Source organism: Salmo salar, chromosome ssa18, assembly GCF_905237065.1.
Source record: "Salmo salar chromosome ssa18, Ssal_v3.1, whole genome shotgun sequence".
Lineage (NCBI taxonomy): Eukaryota > Metazoa > Chordata > Actinopteri > Salmoniformes > Salmonidae > Salmo > Salmo salar.
This window is the reverse complement of record NC_059459.1, coordinates 12,873,909-12,897,649: the sequence shown is the minus strand read 5'-3', so window position 1 is coordinate 12,897,649 and position 23,741 is coordinate 12,873,909. Positions and strand designations below refer to the sequence as shown.

The following is a 23,741-nucleotide window of genomic DNA, read 5'->3' as shown; positions in this document are numbered from 1 at the left end:
AGTGAAAACCTCAATGAGAGTATAGACAACTACATTTCCTTGTGCTGGCTGCTGGTTTAAGGATCATGTTACCTTATTGTGTGTTTGGTCTAGGGCCTGACTTTTCAATTGGTAAAATGACAGTGATTTTGGTGTGTTCTAACATTGATTCCAACAATGCTATCTTACGGTAACTTGTGTTGCGATGACATGCATGTTACAGAGTAGCTCTATCACTCCTGTGTGGTGAACCTGAGGAGAGAAACTGTCTGGAGCTCTTTCCCACAGGAAGTGAGGACTCTAGTTTCAGCTTATTCTTGGGGTCTCCTTAACTTCTTCTGCTGGATATTATGTCAGGTCACATTTCATCCCCACGGGGCATTATTTAGTTAATTCAGGAGCTTGGGAGCTGAGGAAATATTGATGGTGGGATAAGAGCACAGAGAAGATTCAGGGAAACTAAAAGGGTAAGTCTCAAATTATGTAGAAACAATTGCTAGAAAAGACTGCAGGTCTATAACAGTGATGGTATAAAGTGCTAAGTCTGAACCATTGGTGTTTGTCTCCTGGAAAATAGACATTCAGATTGCTTTTTTTAATAGATTTGACACCTTGTAGCAAAGAAGGGACAGTATCATAGGTAAATGGATGATCATTGTGTTGTTTTCAATGGCTTGATTGAATTGACCTGTCATGTCATGTAATTTAGGGATAAAGACAGGTATGTGTTCTTAGATCTTCTGTACCTGTTATCTGTATCCTGGCTCTATCGACACTGAAGTGGAAGCATTTTGCCAGTCATTACGGCACTTTGTACAGGAAACAGTTCACAACTTTATTGCAGACAATTCCGTATAAAAAATAAGACTCATTGTAAATAGACCACATTCTACAAATAAATTACAGAAAATAAATAAAATGTACAGCTTCAAAATACTGTTAAGCAAATCCATATTGTTATTCGCTATTAAACACCATACAGAAGTAAACATGTCACGAATTCATTTTCAGTGTTGACAGAATATTACTTTTTACTAAATAATACAATTATAATTTAAAGTAACTGTCCAGTGAAAATCTCACTCTTAAAAGTTCATATTCTGTTAAGTAATACCCCAATAATGTTGTTGACTCATCCTATACTCATGTGGCCAAAGCATAAATAAATAAAAAAAACACAAAGTCCCCACCTCAAACGTGTATCTCAAACAGAATATTTAAAAAATGCTTGCTATTTCCTCATAGAGAAGGATGAGCTTGCCAATCAGCGGTCTACACATGAATATTTGTAATGACCGGTATACACTCACATCACTGTTGTTGCGTTACTCCACAGTGATAGATCGAGATATCGTCTTTATATACACTGAGTGTACAAAACATTAGGAACATCTTCCTAATATTGAGTTGCACCCCCTTTTTTGCTCAGAAAAGCCTCAATTTGTCAGGGAATGTACTCTACAAGGTGTCTGGATGTCCTTTGGGTCCTTAGGATCATTCTTAATACACACAGGAAACTGTTAAGCGTGAAAAACCCAACAGTGTTGCAGTTCTTGACACACTCAAACCGGTGCGCCTGGCACCTATTACCATACCCCGTTCAAAGGCACTTAAATCTTTTGTCATGCCCATTCACACTCTGAATGGCACACATACACAATCCATGTCTCAATTGTCTCAAGGCTTAAAAATCCTTCTTTAACCTGTCTCCTCCCCTTCAACTACACTGATTGAAGTGAATTTAACAAGTGACATCAATAAGGGACCATAGCTTTCACCTGGATTCACCTGGTCAGTCTGTCATGGAAAGACCAGGGCTTCCTAATGTTTTGTACACTCAGTGTATGTCCCATGATGGCGTCTGTGAGCGCACAGGCAGCGCCATTAAGGCTATCTTTATTTTGAAGTAGTCAGTTTTCTTCTACTTCTATGAGTTGACAAACAAACCGAAAAGGTACATACGGCCACCTAGTGTTTTCTCACAAGTTTAATTCATTGGCTGATCCCTCCTGATGACCTGGATGGAATCATGTCATCCTTCCTTCACCCATAGAAAGTACAACCCTGTTGACTACCTTCAAATGTTGAAAGCCCTAAATGGCCATTCCCGTGCCTCTATCTGTCTCTATCTATGGGGTATGCACACACCATTCCAACACAGAAAAGCAGATTTTTTTTACATACATTATTACACTTTTTTAGAAGGAAAACTATTTTAATCATATGGTAATTAATTATAGGTCATATTCCATAGAAATCTGGAAACACTGGACAGTTACTTAAATTAAGTAGGTGTTGTGGTGTTGCAGCTCTTTAGTCTGTGGTATAAAAAGTACACTGTTAAAACAACATGAACTCAGGCAATAATTTGTCTGGATGTCTGAATTCTGCTCACTGCAGAGCTTGTTCCGAGGTCAGAGCCCATTTGGAAAAATATGGGTAGATTCATTCATGTCTAACATTTTGGCCTAATATCGTGACGAGAACAGCAGTGACAAATACCAGTACACCAATTAGGTTGACATAACAAGGGCATTGTCTCGGCTTGCATTCCAAAGCTGTCTGTCAGTAGGCCTGTCTTACATGCAGTTCATGCCAAGAAACCGCATCAGCTGCTTTTGAGGACGGACAAATTACACATTGGTTGTCCATGACAAGTAACCAAAGAACTTGAGTATATTACTCATGATGTACCTCCGCTTTACCCCTCTGGTCAACAAATAATCCGTCATATTAGGACTACGCTCCTTTTGTTAGGAGAATGTGTTTGCCACTCCTAACATTTACCCTTGAACATACCAACTGGTCCCTTCTTGGTCCTGCGTCTCTTTAGGTATCGATACCTAGGTCGGTATGTTGTCTGTATTTTGACTGTCAGTACTGAAGAAAATCAGTCATGGAGGCAGGGCTGGGATAAAAGCATGGCTTTCCCTCTGCTGAGAGCAGTCTGTGTCCTGTGTTCAGGGCTGTGGAGGTAGTAAACATAACCTAAATCACCTCAGTGTTCAGTTTCTTCTTCTCCAGTTCTGGGGCTGTGGGCGTGTGCAGGAAGCTGATCTTACACTCCTGCTCCACTGTGACTAGGTGGCTCTGCGGGGGCGGCTGGCGGTCTCGGTGTTTCAGCGGGTGCAGGCGGGGGGTGAGGCCGCACCGGCAGCTTGCACAGCGGTCCTGCCAATGCCCCCTCAGCACCAGGCCAGCTGTGAGCACCACCACAGCAAGTGTCATGCCCCCCAGCACCAGGAGGGTGATGAGCTGCACCTCTGACAGGCCAGACGACCCCCACTGGGTCACAACCTCCTTCACAGAGATCTTCAGCAGCCTGTCTCCACTATTATTGTCCCCCCTCGTGATGTCCTGTTCTGGCCTGGCCTGAGTTACTCTTCCCCAGCCCCCACCTCCCCCAGCCCAGTCATGGGAGCTGCTGATGGGCGCTTGGCTCTCTGGGCTCCTTAAGGGCACTTCGCAGGTCCTGCCAGTGAACCCAGGCTTGCAGAGGCAGTGGAAGGTGCTGGCGCGGTCCAGGCAGCGCCCTCCATTAAGGCAAGGTTGGCTGGCACAGTCATCCAGGTTGACGGTGCAGAACCGGCCCGTGAAGCCCACGGGACAGAGGCAGGAGAAGCGGTTGATGCCATCCAGGCAGGTGGCACCGTTACCACAGGGGCGCATCAGGCAGTCGTCCATGTTGTTCTCGCAACGCGGCCCGGTGAAGCCTGCCAGGCAGCGGCAGGAGAGCTCTGGAGCATAACCGCCACTGTCCTCACACTGCCCGCCATTCTTACATGAAGACCTGAAAGATAAAGACAACATAAGCACTAAAAACCCTGAGGTAAATGATCTGAATAGAATTTCAGTGCTGAATTGATTACTTAACCAAAGTCTGTTCATATGGGCCTGGACATCCAACTGATTTGTAAGTAAATGTGTGGCGCTTACTCTGTGATGATCACTGATTACATTCAATCAGGCATTGATTTGGCACTTTAAGACAAGTCTGCCCCAGAGCCTGTGCCTTGGCCTGTATGGTTTCCCTGGTAACCGTTTAGCCAGTGATTTGGGAACTCCATGGGGGCTGTAGTGTAGATGCCTGGCTTCAATGTGTTTGTTACCACTAAAGGCCACTCACTTGGCCGATAATGAGCCCATTAAATCACATGATTGCTCTCCAGTGGATACAAATTGACCAGGCTGCTAGGTGGCCCGCACCAGTCTGCATGTTTTTGACTGCCATCGGGGGACCAGCTGGGACACCACACAGTCAAAACCCCCACACACACACTGAAACACACTCATTGAAAGAACAACTGATTTATTGTAATTTACACACACTAATAGTGTAGCTAGTTTCCCGTTGGAAAGTCTAAAATGACCACTCATTCCTGTGTGTTGAGTCACTGGTTGGGGTTGAACTTGTGATTTGTTTTGATTAAGGCAGAAGCAGTAGGCCTCAGACAAACTTGTTCCATAGATTGTCTTCGAGTGTGTTGCTAATTGAACTCACTTGCCGGTCTTATGACAGGGTCCTGTCTTGTGCTCGCAGTTCCTCCCGTGAAATCCCTCGGGGCAGAGGCAGGAGTATTCCCCTGAAACGTTGGCGTAACAAGTGGCACCGTTCTGACAAGGTGCCTCATTTGTACAAACATGGATATCTGAAGCAGAGGAGAGAAGCGATGAATACGTACTGCTCTACCACTCACTGAACAAATATAATTATGATGGTCTGATACATACAAATATTTTCTGTCACCTTTGTCGCAGAAGCGCCCTGCCCATCCAGGCTCGCAGGTGCATTGCCAGGGTTGATGACATGATCCATGGACACAGCCTGGCATTTTCACACAGACGTCGCACTGCTGCCCCTCCCAACCCGGGTCACACCTGGAATACAGCACAGCCAGTTAGATCAGCTCTCAACTCTATAGCCAACACAGCCTCATGATGGAGATATACAGCACAGGAGGTTGGTGGCACCTTAATTGGGGAGGATGGGCTCGTGGTAATGGCTGGAGCAGAATCAGTGGAATGGTATCAAACACATCAAATACATGGTTTGATGCCGTTCCATTCGCTCCATTCCAGCCATTATTATGAGCCGTCCTCCCCTCAGCAGCCTCCACTGATATACAGTTATATACAGTGGCATAATCAAAAATGGCAGGGCCACTCTTATCCTCCGCAATGGACACAGGAGGGCGCCCATACTTAACAAAATAACTTTTGCAATGCGCTGCTCTGCACAGTATCTGTGAGGCACATACATATGAACATTCATAGAGTGTTCTTTCGTAGAAACACTCCATACATTTTGTGAGTGTGACCCGCGCTAAAGGACATAATTGACACCAGAACATCGTGGGCCTGAATGATGGCTTTATATGTTTGTCATGTACAGTTGAAGTCGGAAGTTCACATACAATTAGGTTGGAGTCATGTTTTTCAACCACTCCACAAATTTCTTGTTAAAAAACTCTAGTTTTGGCAAGTCGGTTAGGACATCTACTTTGTGCATGACACAAGGAATTTTTCCAACAACTGCTTACAGACAGATTATTTCCCTTATAATTCACTGTGTCACAATTCCAGTGGGTCAGAAGTTTACATACACTAAGTTGACTGTGCCTTTAAACAGCTTGGAAAATTCCAGAAAATGATGTCATGGCTTTAGAAGCTTCTGATAGGCTAATTGACACCATTTGAGTCAATTGGAGGTGTACCTGTGGATGTATTTCAAGGCCTACCTTCAAACTCAGTGCCTCTTTGCTTGACATCATTGGAAAATCTAAAGAAATCAGCCACGCAGCCGTCATACCGCTCAGGAAGGAGACGCGTTCTGTCTCCTAGAGATGAACGAACTCTGGTGCGAAAAGTGCAAATCAATCCCAGAACGAGTCCTATATCGACATAACCTGAAAGGCCGCTCAGCAAGGAAGAAGCCACTGCTCCAAAACCGCCATTATAAAGCCAGACTACTGTTTGCAAATGCACATGGGGACAAAGATCGTACTTTTTGGAGAAATGTCCTCTAGTCTGATGAAACAAAAATAGAACTGTTTGGCCATAATGACCATCCAGCATCATGTTGTGGGGGTGCTTTGCTGCAGGAGGGACTGGTGCACTTCACAAAATAGATGGCATCATGAAGAGGAAAATGATGTGGATATATTGAAGCAACATCTCAAGAAATCAGTCAAGAAGTTAAAGCTTGGTCGCAAATGGGTCTTCCAAATGGACAATGACCCCAAGCATACTTCCAAAGTTGTGGCAAAATGACTTAAGGACAACAAAGTCAAGGTATTGGAGTGGCCATCACAAAGCCCTGACCTCAATCATATAAAACATTTGTGGGCAGAACTGAAAAAGCGTGTGCAAGCAAGGAGGCCTACAAACCTGACTCAGTTACACCAGCTCTGTCAGGAGGAATGGGCCAAAACACCCAACTTATTGTGGGAAGCTTGTGGAAGGCTACCCGAAACGTTTGACCCAAGTTAAACAATTTAAAGGCAATGCTACGAAATACTAATTGAGTGTATGTAAACTTCTGACCCACTGGGAATGTGATGAAAGAAATAAAAGCTGAAAGAAATAAATCCCTCTACTATTATTCTGACATTTCACATTCTTAAAATAGAGTGGTGATCCTAACTGACCAAAGACAGGGAATTTTTACAAGGATTAAATGTCAGGAATTGTGAAAAACTGAGTTTAAATGTATTTGGCTAAGGTGTATGTAAACTTCCAACTTCAACTGTATGCTTGTCATAGGCAGGACATTAAGATATACAGTGCACTCGAAAAGTATTCAGACCCCCTGACTTTTTCCACTTTGTTACATGAATGCCTTATTCTAAAATTGATTAAATAAGAAAAATCCTCAGCAATCTACAGGTTTTTAGAAATGTTTGCAAAAAAAACGAAATACCTTATTTACATATGTATTCAGACCCTTTGCTATGAGACTCGAAATTGAGCTCAGGTGCATCCTGTTTCCATTGATCATCCTTGAGATGTTTCTACAACTTGATTGGAGTCTACCTGAGGTAATTCAATTGATTGGACATGATTTGGAAAGGTACACACCTGTCTATATAAGGTCCCACAGTTGACAGTGCATGTCAGAGCAAAAACCAAGCCATGAGGTCGAAGGAATTGTCTGTAGAGCTCCGAGACAGGATTGTTTCGAGGCACAGATCTGGGGAAGGGTACCAAACAATTTCGGCAGCACTGAAGGTCCCCAAGAACACAGTGGCTTCCATCATTCTTAAATGGAAGAAGTTTGAAACCACCAAGACTCTTCCTAGAGCTCGCCGCCTGGCCAAACTGAGCAATCGGGGGAGAAGGACCTTGGTCAGGAAGGTGACCAAGAACCCGATGGTCACTCTGACAGAGCTCTAGAGTTCCTCTGTGGAGATGGGAGAACCTTCCAGAAGGACAAACATCTCTGCTGCACTCCACCAATCAGGCCTTTATGGTAGAGTGGCCAGACGGAAGACACTCCTCAGTAAAGGCACATGACAGCCGGCTTGAAGTTTTCCAAAAGGCACCTAAAGACTCTCAGACCATGAGAAACAAGATTCTCTGGTCTGTTGAAATCAGTATTCAACTCTTTGGCCTGAATGCTAAGTGCCACATTTGGAGGAAACCTGGCACCATCCTTACGGTGAAGCATGGTGGCAACATCATGCTGTGGAGGTGTTTTTCAGTGGCAGGGACTGGGAGACTAGTCAGGATCGAGGTAAAGATGAATGAAGACAGAGAGATCCTTGATGAAAACCTGCTCCAGAGCGCTCAGGATCTCAGACTGGGGCAAAGGTTCACCTTCCAACAGGATAACGACACTAAGCACACAGCCAAGACAACGCAGGAGTGGCTTTGGGACAAGTTTCTGAATGTCCTTGAGTGGCCCAGCCAGAGCCCGGACTTGAACCCGATCGAGCATCTCTGGAGAGACCTGAACATAGCTGTGCAGCAACGCTCCCCATCCAACCTGACAGAGCTTGAGATGATCTGCAGATAAGAATGGGAGAAATTCCCCAAATATAGGTGTTCCAAGCTTGTAGAGTCATACCCAAGAAGACTCAAGGCTGTTATTGCTACCGAAGTTGCTTCAACAAAGTACTGAGGAACGGGTCTGCATATTAATGTAAATGTGATATTTCTGTTTTAACTTTTTATAAACTAGCAAAAATGACTAAAAAGCTGTTTTTGCTTTGTCATTATGGTGCATCGTGTGTTGATTGATGAGGAAAAACAACAATTAATACATTTTAGAGTAAGGCCGTAACCTAACAAATTGTGGAAAAAGTCAAGGGGTCTGAATACTTTCCGAAGGCACTGTATCATATTTTAGACATGTTAAAGATGGATGCATCTTCCACCAAGTTTCTCCTTACCTGCACACCGCATTCTCGTCACACCGACTATTGGTCACATTACACGTGCAGTTTAGAGCTGTAAGAGAAAGGAAGCACTCATTTCAGAGAAAGATCCCAGGTGTACCAGTAATATCCTGTCTTTCAGACTCAATACTTGTCATTGATTAGATACGGCTATTATCCACGGAACAGATTAATTTGCCTTATCTGTGATATTTCTGCTGTTTGTAAGCATGTACCCCACAGCTTTATTCCTCCAGCAGTTGATAATAAATACATTTGATGCTCTATAAAACTCAATTGAATTCAGGGAGTTAATTCCTAATATAATATATGCCATTTATCCCAAGCGACTTACAGTCATGCGCGCATACATTTTCTACCACAACCATTTCTAACACAACAGTATCTGAGAAATACACTCGGGGTTCGATAATTGTGAAGTCAGAATAAGCTTATCTGAATGACCGCTGTTTGAGTGATGCTTGAGGGATTTCAGGGCTCGATGGGACGCTGATGATACTTTGACCTCTAACCCTAGGCAGTCGGTCGTCCGTGTGTGCAGTGTTTCTTTACAAGAGCTTGTCTTCCACGGAGACTGTGCGATGACTCCTCAGTGCAACTGCTGGGGAACTTTGAGCTGCTGCTCAGACAGACAGACAGGCATCTGAGGATCTGCCTTATAGGGCGACTCATTTGTTATGATGAAACAACAGTGAAAAAAATGTCAGGAGAAGCCAGCCTCGTCCACCAGCCACATTTCTGGGGAGTGGTGACGAGGTTCGACGAAGCCCACAGGATGAGGCACACAGTTTGATTTGACTTGGGGTTTCATATGATTGTATCTGACTATGAGTTATATGCTATTGGTTTCAGAAAGGAAAATACAGCTGCATTGCTGAGTTATTAAACATCCCCTTAAACTGGCAAGCATTTGAACTACTACTAAAGGGATATGTGAGTCATCTGTTATTGTCCTCAGTTGTTACTAGTGGATTTGGCTGGCCTTAGGCATACCGATGTACTGTCTGCGTTTGGCTTTGGTAAATAATGGGGGTTTGCCAGGTAGGGTGTGTGGGGTGCGTGTAGCAGTGAGCAGCACGAGGGGAGCGTGTGCTGTGGGAGGAGAGGAATGCCGTGCAGTCATGTCTCCACCCGCACAAACTCTGCCCAAACCCCACTGGAATTCTCAAACCCTCCCATTCTGTAGTACTATACACATCCTAACCCTCTCACTATAGAGAGGTGGACTTTGAGGGATTTTTAGAGCAGTGTTCTTACAGCAGCCTATATTCAATTTTGTTCCCAAACAGTAACTTATACAAATTCTGTCTTTAATATACAGTAGGAAATGTTTTAGTATAGCCTGTGTTGTTAGCTTTAGTTTCTCAGCTAAACTGACTATATTTCTTCCTTTTGTTCCGTTTTCACATCTCAACATTTAGAATAGTTGTAACTTTGGCAATTATAATCTGTACCAGAAGACAATTGGTTTATCCTGAGGTTGCGTATGCATAGAATGCAGACACTCATTGGTTTGATGTGGAATGGCAGGCATTTTCCATGAACAACACGACAGTGGACTTGCGGTAAGCCCTGTGTCCGTGGGAACATAGCGGACCTTGAACAATGAAAGGCTTGGCTTTCCCATCGCCATCACGGGAACAGCTGAGAAGTACTAACTGTTATCTGAGAATGGTGAACCAGTTCAGAAACCGTCATCTCTTAGATGCGGACAGATGGGAAAGCCCAGTATTAGCTCATGTATTCTAAACAGGGAAGTTATTAAAACAATAAATCCCATAGACAATGGGGAATACTGCAGTAAGCTGTTATATTTTCAAAGACCTTATTTATGTTTTTGGCATTCAAAAATGAAACTTTCAGACAGCCGTCTGAAATCATTTTATAACATTTTTGACATGCGTTTTCTGGATGTTTTTGCTGTTATTCTGTCTCTCACTGTTCATATAAACCTACCATTAAAATTATAGACTGATCATTTCTTTGTCAGTGGGCAAACGTACAAAATCAGCAGGGGATCAAATACTTTTTCCCCCCACTGTATATGACTTGGGGCTGAATCTAATTAAACCTGCCCATACATATGCATGTCTATCTAGAAACATTTAGCAATTTTATAGGACCATGGGAAATAAATTGGTTTAAATGCTACTGTGTACGCAAAGCAAAGCAATTACAGTTGAATTGACCCCTGATCCAGCCATTTGCCTGGCCTGTACATTGTCCTGAAATGGCACAGAGGATGTCACAGTACACACCATCAACAATCCTTCAGATGCCATTTATCCCATGATGCCAGTGCCTCAGGTTAGGATGGGAGCTGAAGAGCAGAGAGCTCTCTGATTTCTCATCCTCCCTAGTGTTAAAGCTACATGGAGACTATTTTAATTCCCTTTTATTAGAGTGAACTTCAAAGCCTCTTGAAGCGCTGTGTGAACTGTGTTACATCTGGCAGGAAGAAAGACACATTGAGTGTTTAAGGGGATGGAAGAGTTGGGCCACAGTGAGCATCACAATGATTGAGAAGAGAGTGAGAGGGACAGAGAGGAGGAGTATGCAAGATGGGGGTGCGTCAAAGGCACACATCATGCACATGTCCATAGGGAGGGAATGAGCAGGCCATGGTGCACAGATAGACAGCCGTCTGATCACTGCAGAGTGTGGATAGACTGATGAGACAAGTCAGCCTCCTGGCATGGACAGCAGCCTGCCTCTCATTCCTGCTGCTGGCCCTGCAGCAAGTCAGAGTGGCCCAGTCCCAGCCACTGTTTGCCAGGGAAGCCTGTCTGGTCTGCCCCATTCCCTGTCCCTGTGGTGAGCTCTGTGTGCTTGTAATAAGTTCCCTCCAGCTCTGTTAAGATTGGAACCATGAAGGCACACACGACCCCAAATAGGCCCAGGGCTCAGAATCAGCAACAGACTGATTCCTGGAAGACTTGGAATCAGGGTAAATAGTCCTGAACTAATCAGGACGAAGTCCCCAGCTGCTTGATTACTGAGCAAGATAACAACAAAAAATCTGTATAGTATAAGCATTGTCAAAATAGAAATAAGGACAACTGTGTAGCGTTATATACAGTATACTGTAAGTTGTCAACTTGTCATTCATAGAATGCTTGTTGGTGATATCGTGCGTATCCAGGCCTTGGACAGGGCCTTGTCACCAGCTTATGTATCACCATGATAATCACGGAAATAATGACTGGACCACCAACTGTTAAACACAATGCCCTTTGTCTGGAGCAGTGTTATTTAAGAGCTTCTGATTTGCCATCTAATCATGGGGGGACAGGTGCTGTTTTCTTTCCTAGGCTGGCCCCCAGGGCCTGCAAGCTCCCCGGTGCTCCTCTGGGGGGGTAGTTCACACGAGTCTCTCCATGTTAAAACCAGGGGGATCTAAATTTAACCCTGGCCATGAAACTTTATCCCCCCTCCCATCCTCCCCTGCTCGCGCCGCGGCCAGAGCTCTGGTGCCAGTCATACACACAGCACAGGTTTGGGTTTCCTCCATTTTGATCCCCAGACAGGCCGTGTGCCTGCCACCAGCCCACGCTCCAAGGAGTGTGTGAACGTGTGTGTGCCCTAAGTTCAGATTGAGGAGGAAGGGGAGGTGAGGAGGGACGTGCGAGGGGCCACCAGTGTCTGAAGGAGATGAGGGAGTTGTAACCAGATCCCTGAGAAATTAAGGATCATTTAATCTCTGGATCCACTCAGCTGCTTGCAGCGCTAGAAAAATATTTAGGCAAGACGGCCGAGTAGGGATCATCAGCCGCCATCCCCTGGCTCTGAGGCTCCTGGCGGGGCCTAAAGACGCAGACGGGGTTGGGAAAGACTGTTCAACCCTTTATCCTTAAAACAAACCCCATGGCTAGTAGCTACTGCTGTGACACAGAGGGCTTTCCTGCCGCTCGCTCTAGGGTCAGACATCTGTTCTCTGACACGTGTCACACACCTCTTGACACAATGCCTCATACCACATCACGGCTCCCCTTCTCACCCCAAGGGGCCAACGCAAAAATTAATCACATTCTGTAACCAGACAGGAATTTCACAGTTGAGTTCACAAGGGAGGGAGAAGGAAAGAAAAACTTCTCTGCTATTGCACTCCATACTGAGGGCAGATTATGACTGATTCAACATTTTTATTTGGATCCCCATTCACTTTTGCAGAAGCAGCAGCTACTCTTCCTGGGACCCACAAAAAAACACAAAACAAGTAACAAAACACAGATAGACAAAGAAAGTCCCATACATTTAAAACACAACAATATACAAACAACACAACAACAACAAGAAGAATACAAACAATACAAAAACATATATGTGTGTTAGTGTGCGTGTGTGTGTGTGTGTGTGTCCCCTCACAGTATGTATGAATAGTGTGTAAATCGTATTACTGTTGTCTCTTGGTGTCTTGGTGTCTTTCATGTTCAAAGTTTAAATTGAAATACAGTTAAGAATCTTTGTACTTCATGCTTTAAACATTGTTTTATTGAGTCGGATCTAAAACATTCGTTATTGCACACAAAAATATATATATATTTTTTATTATAAAGTGTGCTCCTTTAAGTAGCTTTTTTAGATTTACTTATATTTTATTTCAAAATTATTTAGCAAACTACTTCTGATGCATGTTTTTCACAGAGTTTTGTTTACTTTTATCAACAAGCAGAAATCGTATTGCGCCTTTGGCTTCAATCCGATAGTTACCCAGCATACAGTATCAGTTGCCAGGGCTCTCTGACTATTAGTACATATATGTACTATAATAAGTACATACCGGTATACATCCACTTCTGTAGTGGATGGCTACTGGCTAGCATTGAGCCACTGACTACTTGAGGGCACCAATTGACATGCAGCAAATACCTTACCTTGAGCCTCGCATTGGTGGATGACCATTAGTACACAGCAACTCCAGAGCAGCAGGGTGACTGAGTCTCTCAGAGGCATGGTGCAAACGGGATCTGAAACCGAGCACAGAAGGGTTCCTCTTTAGGCTGTAGGGGGTTACCTTGTGCCAATACACTCGAATGTAGAGACATCTATCTTTGGCATGACATAAATCTCTACCATAAGGCAAACGTGATTACGGCCACAAAGGGGTCTCCAAAGGTTACAGAACAGGAGTGAGAAATTCCGCCACGGAGGCCTGCAGGGTCATTACATCTTGGCTCATAACTCTTATTCTGCTGTCATCGTTCTGATAAAGGACACTTAACCAGGTGTCCCAGTTATAAATCAGCTCGGACATGATGGCATCCCATGACAAGTGTTGGTCCTGGAGAGAGACACCTACAACTGCTGATTCCAACAAAACCTTGTATCAGCCGAGATCTCTTTCCCCATATTACTCAGCTCTATGTCTCTGTAGTTCCAGAGCTCAGAAGTGGGGCATTGCTTACTCAGTCTACCAAAATGAAGTGTGCTGTTACATTTACATTTTAGTCATTTAGCAGACGCTCTTATCCAGAGCGACTTACAGTACTGAATGCATACATTTCATTTCATGCATTTCTTTTTGTTTTGTACTGGCCCTCCGTGGGACTCGAACCCACAACCCTGGTGTTGCACACACCATGCTGGCGTTGCAAACACCATGCTCTACCAACTGAGCCACAGGGAAGGCTGTTAGTCAGGAGTTAGTCAGGAACGTGAAAATACTCCTCCAACTCTCCCCAAAGATCAAACTAAGAGAAACCTGATCTGCTCGACAGACACTCACTCAATAATTTACACTGTTGTGTGAATCTTTAATACTGGACATTTACAGCAAGACTGCACCACTCCAGTGCCACCTCTCTCTCTCAGGGCCATCACACACACTGTCACCTAACTTCCGTTAGAAAGATAACTGACCATTATGGCTTCCTGAGAGCAGTGCAGTGATACTGCATCTTAGCTTAGTGCATAAACCTGCTCCTCCAACTGTGTTTATATCGTGTTGCTATTAGTTACCTATGTGACATGTGAGCGTAGTCTCTTTGCTTACAGTGGTCTGCTAAACCGTTTAGATGGCTAGAGTATGGAGTGACTCAGGTATATCACGTTTGCATTGCCGCCACACAGCACTTGAACTTACATTTTTGATATCCACTTGGTAGTCGGCCAACTCGACCCTATCCAGGTCCTATCCAGGTCCATCTAAATGCCTTATCCAGATGAAGGCGCTGTCCTCACTTTCTATGCAGTGGAAAGTTGACCTTTCCAGCTCTTCCTGGAATGGAGCAAACTAAGAGCGAGGGGTCGGGAGCTATACTTTTCAACCTTACCCTTGGATGGAGTTTTCATATCCTTCACAGTAATCTCCCAATTGTCATTCTGAGATTCCGTTGAATGGCTGTTGTGAATGTCGCTGTGGGCACCAACTGGGCCCTTCTCTGTTCCTGCTACAGCCTAATGGAGTTCTGTGGACTGCTAATGAGAGCCAACATGGGCCCTGCTTTGAACGGGAAACCTGAGAGGAGTTTTAATTCCATATAAGGAGGGCTTTCTCCCCATGCCACATTTAATAGCCACAGTCCATTTTCCTTGACGCTCTGGATTCCATGTCAATTATCAGCTATGCTGTCTGTTCTGGCTCAAGTGTTGACAAGAATGTTATACAACCCCGACAAATGAATCGTATGGATTTGTTTCCCACGTTAACAACAACCTGACCAACTATGCCAAATGTAACATGTACTGGCCTTTCTGACACAACATCTACGTTATGACATTGAGATCCTTCCATTTCTCACCTGTTCTCCTTTCTGAAGATACCTTTTCCATGTGTCTTATGTCAGTTTGTTGATAGAAAATGGCAGAGAGATCTGAGGGTATAACTGCTCGAGGAGGAGACATACTAACAGCAGGCAGCACGTCTCATTCTGGCCCTGGCTCTTCATCAATCAGATACAGGTCTGATTTCAATAGACCTTCCACAAGATGCAGTTTGTTACCTGCTTTAAATAGAGACTTGAGTGCAGCTCTCTTCATTAATAATAAGGCCTACCTTCTGTCCCCTTTCTCCCTTGGTTATAACATAAATGTTTTGTGCTCTACTGCTGAATCAAATTATATTTCAGATCACAGGAATCATAAACACTTTGACCTGTACTTCACCCCGCTCCTGTACTCACTTATAGTCTTTTTAGCTAAATGTTGCTCTATCGCTGTGGAAACTGTAAATGACTGCTTGTCTCTATGGTGTATCTGTAGGACATAGTCACAGTGTGAGTTTAGGGTCTCCTGTGATATTCTTGACACCATCGTTTTCTTTCTTTCACAAGCCTGCCAGCATTTACACATTTCCTTTTGAGAAACAGCATTCACATTTTCCCCAGAAACTGTTTGAACATAATTGTTCCTGTGGGATTTTGTCTCATAATTAACCATTTATTGGAGGTGCTATTTGTGTGAGGCTACAGTTGAAGTCGGAAGTTTACGTACACTCAGCAAGGAAGAAGCCACTGCTCCAAAACCGCCATAAAAAAGCCAGACTACGGTTTCCAACTGCACATGGGGACAAAGATCGTACTTTTTGGAGAAATGTCCTCTGGTCTGATGAAACAAAAATAGAACTGTTTGGCCATAATAACCATTGTTATGTTTGGAGGGAAAAGGGGGAGGCTTGCAAGCTGAAGAACACCATCCCAACCGTGAAGCACGGGGGTGGCAACATCATGTTGTGGGGGTGCTTTGCTGCAGGAGGTACTGGTGCACTTCACACAATAGATGGCATCATGAGGGAGGAAAGTTATGTGGATATATTGAAGCAACATCTCAAGACATCAGTCAGCAAGTTAAAGCTTGGTCACAAATGGGTCTTCCAAATGGACAATGACCCCAAGCATACTTCCAAAGTTGTGGCAAAATGGCTTACAGACAACAAAGTCAAGGTATTGGAGTGGCCATCACAAAGCCTTGACCTCAATTCTATTGAAGATTTGTAGGCAGAACTGAAAAAGCGTGTGCGAGCAAGGAGGCCTACAAACCTGACTCAGTTACACTAGCTCTGTCAGGAGGAATGGGCCAAAATTCACCCAACTTATTGTGGGAAGCTTGTGGAAGGCTACCCAAAACGTTTGACTCAAGTTAAACAATTTAAAGGCAATGCTACCAAATACTAATTGAGTGTATGTAAACTTCTGACCCACTGGGAATGTGATGAAAGAAATAAAAGCTGAAAGAAATCATTCTATCTACTATTATTCTGACATTTCACATTCTTAAAATAAAGTGGTGATCCTAACTGACCTAAGACAGGGAATTTTTACTAGGATTAAATGTCAGGAATTGTGAAAACTGAGTTTAAATGTATTTGGCTAAGGTGTATGTAAACTTCCGACTTCAACTGTATTTGGAAGCATGTCCTCATGTCACTGAAACGCTAATGGAGTGGCAAGGGTAAAACATCCATCTCAGTATTCAGAATACTGACTGTAATCCAACAATTATAATTGTTGATTGAAAAGATTGTGTACATGGTAACGTGAACGATAACATGACCATAGAGGCTGACTTTCAAATGCTAACAGTCACCACTTTGTGTAGAATTCAATCAAACCCACACTGTAAAGATTTGCACTGCTGACAAATAGCATCTAATCAAAATGAAGATGAACTTGGTTTTGTTTCATTCAGTAATTACCGTCTTACTTATTACATTTCTGTAATTGAAATGTGAATTTTCCATGTAGGTTCGTGGCACAACATGTTTTTTTATCCAGTTTTAAGTAGAACAAGAAGATACCAAGATGGATGCAAATTATAGGCCACAATTTTGCGTAGACATAAAAGCACCATCCAGATGGTTAGATAACTCACCAAGGTGCCTACACACATTTTCATCTACTGTATCATCCTAATCAGCAATCCCGATTCTGGTTCATTTGCAAAACAATGCAGGATATTGTCTAGAAAAGGTTACAATAATTAAAACATACACACACACACACACCGACAGACACTGTATGTATGTTACACACCTGAGCTGAAGGTGGTCACCTCACCGCTGAATAAGAGTCCTCAGGTAGAATGATGAAGAACACACGCTCTCACAAACTATTAAAAACACATAATAGAGCTACACAGACACATGTTCAGGAGCAGGAGCGGGCAGACATTACGGAGGGGATTGTTGATCAAAAGGCCTGTCAAAGAAACAGAGGCAGAATAAAGACAGGCAGTGATCCACCTCCCCACTTAACAACACAGACCTGCCAAGGACCAGCTCTTAAAGGGACAGGCACAGTTTGTGTTTGTCTCCATTAGACAGCCATCACTTCTGCCAATAACCTTCCTTTCTATTCCACACTGGACTCACAAACTGATTGTGTGATCAATTTCTGGCACTGTTTCTCAAAATCTCAACCTCCCTGGAGTCGAGAAACATATTTGAGATTAATATCAATCAAGCACCCTTATGTGTGCTCGCTGAGATTCTGTGCCTCCTGGAAATGTGGAGCTAGTCAATGGACGGCTGTTGCTGTAGCGACAGATCGGGCTCCTGAGGTTGGAGGGCTGCTGTGCCCACACGTTCCACTGCAGGCGATAGTAAGAAAAGGATCATTTTTCAGGGGATTATCTCCACAATTTCATGGCTGTGTGCCTTAGAAAACAGGCATCCACATGCCTGGAAGACTGCCTCCCGCAGACACTGTGGTGTGTGTGTGTGTGTGTGTGTGTGTGTGTGTGTGTGTGTGTGTGTGTGTGTGTGTGTGTGTGTGTGTGTGTGTGTGTGTGTGTGTGTGTGTGTGTGTGTGTGGGCAAACCATTGTTTTTAGTAGACAATGGTTACAGGCACTTGTTTTTCAAATTGACTGTAGTCCCATTTCACTTGTAAGAAGCCCTGAAAACCTGTATAAACTAGCATCTGTCCATGAAATAAACCATATTATAAAGCTTTGCCAGTCACCCTGGGTATGCAGTTTGTACATCTGCTGTAAAACGGGAATTTGACTCTTGGAGCCCAACCAGCTCCTGAAACACATCAAGGACTTCCATCCACTTCACTCAACCCAAACAGCCTTAGAGCTGTCCTGGCTCCCTCTCTGTGTACAAATAATATCCCTCCAAATTCTGATGAATGGAGAAGCACACTCAACTGTGCTGCTTTCTGCTGCCTGCCTATCTGCCTGCATGTATGGTGTTTATATTGGGATAATGGCATGCCAATTATTCTACCCATCTGACCAGGCAATTTGATGTTTACGTTTGTGTGACTCGTTTCAGACTACATGATTATGATGCATCTTTTCCACATGAAAACCAGCCGCAAAATAATAGCATTCACTTTCCTGCTTTCAGAGAGTGTATGGCTTTTGTTCGTCTTTTATTAATATATGGCTTCTGTTGGTCTTTTTACTAAGCCTGCCTAACCCCCTTGATTCTAAATTGCCACATTTGATGTCAATGACTGCAATTTAGAAAAATGCTAAATTAACACTTGTATGCATTACACACTATAAAAGAGAGTTCAGAAAAGGGGATGTGTTTGTTGTCATTTGTTCGTTTTTTTCATTGTAATGCCTTCCCAAAATAAATATGGTCAGATTGTCATTCTTAATGAAATGAAAACATTTGCGTCATATCTGTGGCCAATTTATTGTGCCATTTCCTGCTTTGATTTTGACTGCAATCACATTTCATTACACAAATATCAGGGACAAAATGTATCACTGAGAGAAGTAAGAATCAAGGGTTTAAAGTTTTGGCCTGAGTTGAGCAAATACTATATGTGTGCTTTTCCCATAGTTGTCTTGGACCTGAGCTCCTTCACATGCTATCATCCTGTTATGTACTTGACTTTATTGAATATCTTTTCCCACGCGTTCTTAATTTATTAATGATCTTTCTGGTTCCCTTTGTCTTAGAAAGTTGTACTATCTGCCCAGAGCTTTTCCACTCAAGTAACTCTAGTAACACATGTACTTAAGTTCAGGAACAGGGAAAGCAATTTGTCAGGCCTCAAAATCCTCTAGGCATTACAAAAGCAACAAATACAAAATACAAATCAATGTTTATGGATTACATACTTTATGACATGCTCCTGCACCACTCCCATTGGCCCAAGTGTCAATTTCCTCTCCAAGGCAGAACATGCATTGGCTCATAGGGAAAAAGATGCCACCCTTGAAGAGTTTGCCTCTCCTTTGTCTTATCTAACTGCATAGACCTTCCCTGTTACGTATATAGGGCTGTTGTGAAAGGTGACTCTAGCCAGCCAGCTTTATAGTAGTCACTGCACTCGGACTCCTTTGCCTGTCTTTAGAATGAACTACCAATCTACCTTGCCAAAACTCTGTCTAGTATTCATTAGCTGTCACCGTTTTTTTCTTTATTTGCGGATTTGCAGGGAAAATACAGAGTCTGAAAGAGGAAAAGACTTTATGCATAAACTGAATATCTGTCTTTATTGTTTGTGCAATGTGGCTCATCCTTCTTTTACCAGAACAGGAGTACCTTGAACGGCCTCTCACATGCTATGTGCCCTGGAAGTGAATAATCCAGTTGCTAACCCCACCAGAACACTGGTTGATTGCCACAGGAGTCAACGGCTGCTACGGCAACAGAGGAAAGAGATGGGCTTTTCTGGAGAATCTCTAAAAGGGTCTTTAGCATAATATTGCCTCATTGCAGGGCATATTGTTCATGATGAGTTATTTAGCTTTCAGCGGCTTCATTTTCATAAGGCTGTTATACTAACGGCCTACAGTCAATGACTTGGAGTCTGACTTGCAGATAGTCAATGACCGAACCTGAAAACCCTTTGGGCCTGATGTTGCCAATAACAACCCCTAAGTGTGTTAGATACTCCCTACGTTGGGTTTTGCCAGCTCCTACAAATCACTAGGCAGCATCTGTAGAGGACAGGAGGCAGAGAGATAACTGTGTGACAGTGAAGGAGGACAAGGAATCTCGAGTCGAGTCCTGCAGTGCTGCAGCCAGAAAATAACACGATGAAGCCTTGGCAGATGAGTCTCACTGATACAGGGTTCCTGTCGATGTGCCCAGCATGTCTACATTGGTGTTTATTGAAGGACCTTTAATCAAAAGCAAGTGGGCTAACACAAGAGATGTGAGGACCGGAACCTCACGCATGCTGTAGACAAAGTATTTTCTCATAAATACAAAACTCTTTCTCTCGACAGCGGAGCTTACAAACACCCAAACAGACACAGGCTTGTGTAGGCTACACACACACCTGCTACACTAAGCCGTGTTGCCCGTTCACACACGTCAATTTAATGTCTACTCCACGTTGGTTAAAGGTCATTTCATTGAAATGAAGTGGAAACAATGTTGATTCCACCAGCGTGTGTCCAGTGGGTTGTGAGGGCCAGTGAAATCAGATTATAGACTCTTGTTGGCTTTTTATTAGGAAGTTGTGGTATTTATTCACTGATTTACGGGCCACCGTGGTCCCCTTATTATGGAGACCACATTTGTTTGCCTGTAGCTTTTGATCTGGAAAATGAATCTCAAGAGAGCAGAGCAAGTCAATGGGCTTAGAATATAACTCAACCCCCAGAAACGAAAAGCACATGTCTAATCAGGGTAAAAGACTTGAAATATTAGCATTTTCACGCTTCATGTCCAAATCATCTATAAGTAACGTCATTGAGTTACACAATAGATTTTTTTATCATTTAGGATGACTTGGACATAAAGCCAAACAATGCTAATATAGCTAATATAATATAGGTATACACTTGATACAGTGGCCAGGTAAACAAAACCAAAGCATGGATTGCTGTCATACCTTGTCCATAGACTGCTTACAGGGCAAGGAAACCAACATGTCATTTTGTCATTAGGTATCTATCCCTTTATGTACTTAGTAGGTTGCTCTTAACCTTTTCGTCCAAAAACACTTTTGCAAGCAAACACACATAATCATCTACATTAAATGTGTTCATGTATTCTATGTGAAATAATTTCAGTTCTTACCTTGCTTGGCAAGTAAACTCCCCTCAGTCCACTCTCCTGTAGTGTGCTCTTACACTCCAATCTATCAGTCTGGCGGTGGGCTCCTCTGCCCTTGAAGTGTGTCCAATCCTCACACCCGCTGGGCAACAGCCTCCCTCTTGTGGGTGTTGGGTTATTTTAGTGTGGTGAGCTGCAGACAGGCTGGAGAAGCCTCTGCTCCCCCCTAGATGGACGACAAGGAGACACTCTCGTCCACCCCACTTCACACCCTCTCTGGCTGCTCCACGCCTCGCCCTCTCCTCTGGGTGCAGACCTGACCCTCCAGGCCACACACTCTTATTCACGTCCTCGTTGAGCTTGAGAGAGAGAGATTGAGGGAGTGCCTGAGGTTGTATTCTATCGCCAAGTACTTTGTCGGATAAATTGTTTTGCGGCAGTGTTGAATTAAGCTTTGATTAGATAGCAGCTCCACACTCAGCGAACCTGTGGCTATTTATTGCCCCTCCAAGTGCAGTGGGATAGATCGCGATGAGAAGGAAAGAGAGAAAATAGACAGCAGCCACTGGCTCTCGGGGTCTTTGAACAGAAGTTGTTGGGTTGTGCTGGTGGAAATTTGCTGTCCCCGAGGAGGGACAACGAGTGCTCGCTCGCTGACTCCACTATTCACTCCCTAGCTCACTTACTCGCTCTTCCTTTCCAGTGTACAGAGAGTCCTCAAGCCATCCACGTGTTCTCTGATTGATTCTGTGTCAGACTGCTGTGGCTGCTGTATGGCATATCAGGTAGCTAAGCTTGTCGTGTGAATATTTTATTGTCCATAAATCAACACCCGGCAAGTGCTTTTCTGTCAGCATCAAACCACAGAAAAACCTCTGTATAAACCTCTAACATTGTCCAAAGCCAGGTCCAGTGTTCAGGCAAGGAAAGGAGTGCTTAGTATCACTTCACCAGAGAGGCTCAAGCTTGTCTTACTGGCCTGTTGGGAATCTCTTTTTATTACATCGGTAACTCAAAGAAAAAAAGCCAAGGTCCGGAAGCCCTCTTAATCCGCCGTTAATCTGACTAAACCTCTTTTTCCCGATCCCTCTGTAAGCCCTCCTTGATAGGTGTAACCACGACACTGTTAGCTGAAACTCAATAGACAGAGAGAGAGCAGCTGAACTCACACTGAGCCGCCCACAGAGCTCAGGTAAGGTCCTCTTCAGAGAGACGCACAGCCTGAAGTAGTCCCCTGACTTTCTGAAAAGACGCTGAGACACAGTGGCCAAGTCCAAGCAGACAGTTTTCGGTCTTCTTTGCTCTTTACAGATATTTGCTTTGTAAGGAGATATCGCCAAAGATTTGTATAACTAGCTCATTGTTCTATCTGTGATATCAATCTAGTCATTAACACCCTTCGTCCCCCTGTGTGTTACAAGCAGGGAGAGAGAATTAACGTTCCATTGCTGGGATGCTCCGCTCCTGTCACTTTGAGGTGGGCGGTTACGAATGGTGTTAATTCATATTTTCCAGAGTCCCCCTGCTGCATTCTGGCAAATATGTTCCCCGTCCCCTGGCTGAGGCAGGTGCGGGGATGGTGTCCCAGGGGACATGGCCAGGTTGGTGTAACCTAATTCCCGGGGCTCATTGTTACGTTTGTTGAGGGGCGCTAAATTTGACTATGCCCAATGGTGACTTTGAAATAGCCACTCGTTTGGGGGGGGGGGGTTGATAGGTAGCACATTCAACTGGACGGTGCAGCTGTGAGATGCGTTCTTCCCTAACTGCTAGTAATCTGCACACAATGCGGGGCGCGGGGGCTATCTGTCAGCATGGAGAGACCTTGATGGCGGAGGTATTGAATGACTCTCAAATGTGAAGGGACAGATATGGTGGGAGGAGCGAACAACAAACATTCCACACAAGCAGCAGCCTTGACCTGGGAGCAGCTGAGGGTTGTGAAGAAGACTGCAGGGCCAATAGGCATCCAAACGGCCGATGTCTCCGGATGGTTGACACAGACAGACAGCATGTTACGTGCAATGGCTGTACGAACCCAGGATCTCTTGACTGTATGGATTCAATACAGAGATCCTATAAGCACATAAGTCCTCATAAGCTTGTCCCATGTGCCTCGTGCATTATGTCTGTACAGATGTAGGATCATCATTTAATCCCCCTGTTGCAGGATAACTTTCCTGCAATGCAGTAAATGTAAAACTCGTAGTGTATTTGAGGTTTAAAAAGACTTCTGAAGTTTGTAATTTCCTATTTGAAATGTCAAACTTGATTTTCCCTTGTATCAATGTATCAACCCCCTAAAAATATGTTCATTCATTATAATCCACATTTCTTGCTGTAGCGAACCGGCTCAAACTAAGATCCTACATTTGTACAGTTTTCATCATGACCAATTGCATGGGTTTTGAAAAGTGTGCATGTGTTTGTCTATGTTTGGGTTCCAGGATGCTTGCG

General features: G+C 43.9%; 1 protein-coding gene across 2 annotated transcripts; it reads right to left on the bottom strand.

Annotated features, from left to right (window-relative positions):
• Positions 1 to 800: 800 nt before the first annotated feature.
• Positions 801 to 22,137, bottom strand: dlk2 (delta-like 2 homolog (Drosophila)). Of its 2 annotated transcripts, none has more exons than XM_014154083.2 (6): positions 21,309 to 22,137; positions 13,250 to 13,342; positions 8,370 to 8,427; positions 4,727 to 4,857; positions 4,481 to 4,628; positions 801 to 3,769 (listed from the first exon to the last, which is right to left on the bottom strand). In XM_014154083.2, the coding sequence occupies exons 2-6, from the start codon at positions 13,326 to 13,328 to the stop codon at positions 2,968 to 2,970; spliced, it is 1,218 nt and encodes a 405-aa protein (XP_014009558.1). In that variant the 5' UTR covers positions 13,329 to 13,342; positions 21,309 to 22,137; the 3' UTR covers positions 801 to 2,967. The 2 variants fall into 2 exon arrangements, with proteins under 2 accessions (XP_014009558.1, XP_014009559.1); XM_014154084.2 differs by lacking the exon at positions 21,309 to 22,137 and adding an exon at positions 17,345 to 17,511.
• Between the last annotated feature and the right edge of the window lie 1,604 nt (positions 22,138 to 23,741).

Excerpts from the sequence above, each read along its gene's own strand:
- dlk2 (XM_014154083.2), bottom strand. The coding sequence starts at position 13,328 with ATGCCTCTGAGAGACTCAGTCACCCTGCTGCTCTGGAGTTGCTGTGTA. Across the intron at positions 8,428-13,249 it reads CCACCAATGCGAGGCTCAAG|CTCTAAACTGCACGTGTAAT; the intron begins GTAAGGTATTTG and ends TTTCTCTTACAG. Across the intron at positions 4,629-4,726 it reads AGGGCGCTTCTGCGACAAAG|ATATCCATGTTTGTACAAAT; the intron begins GTGACAGAAAAT and ends CCTCTGCTTCAG.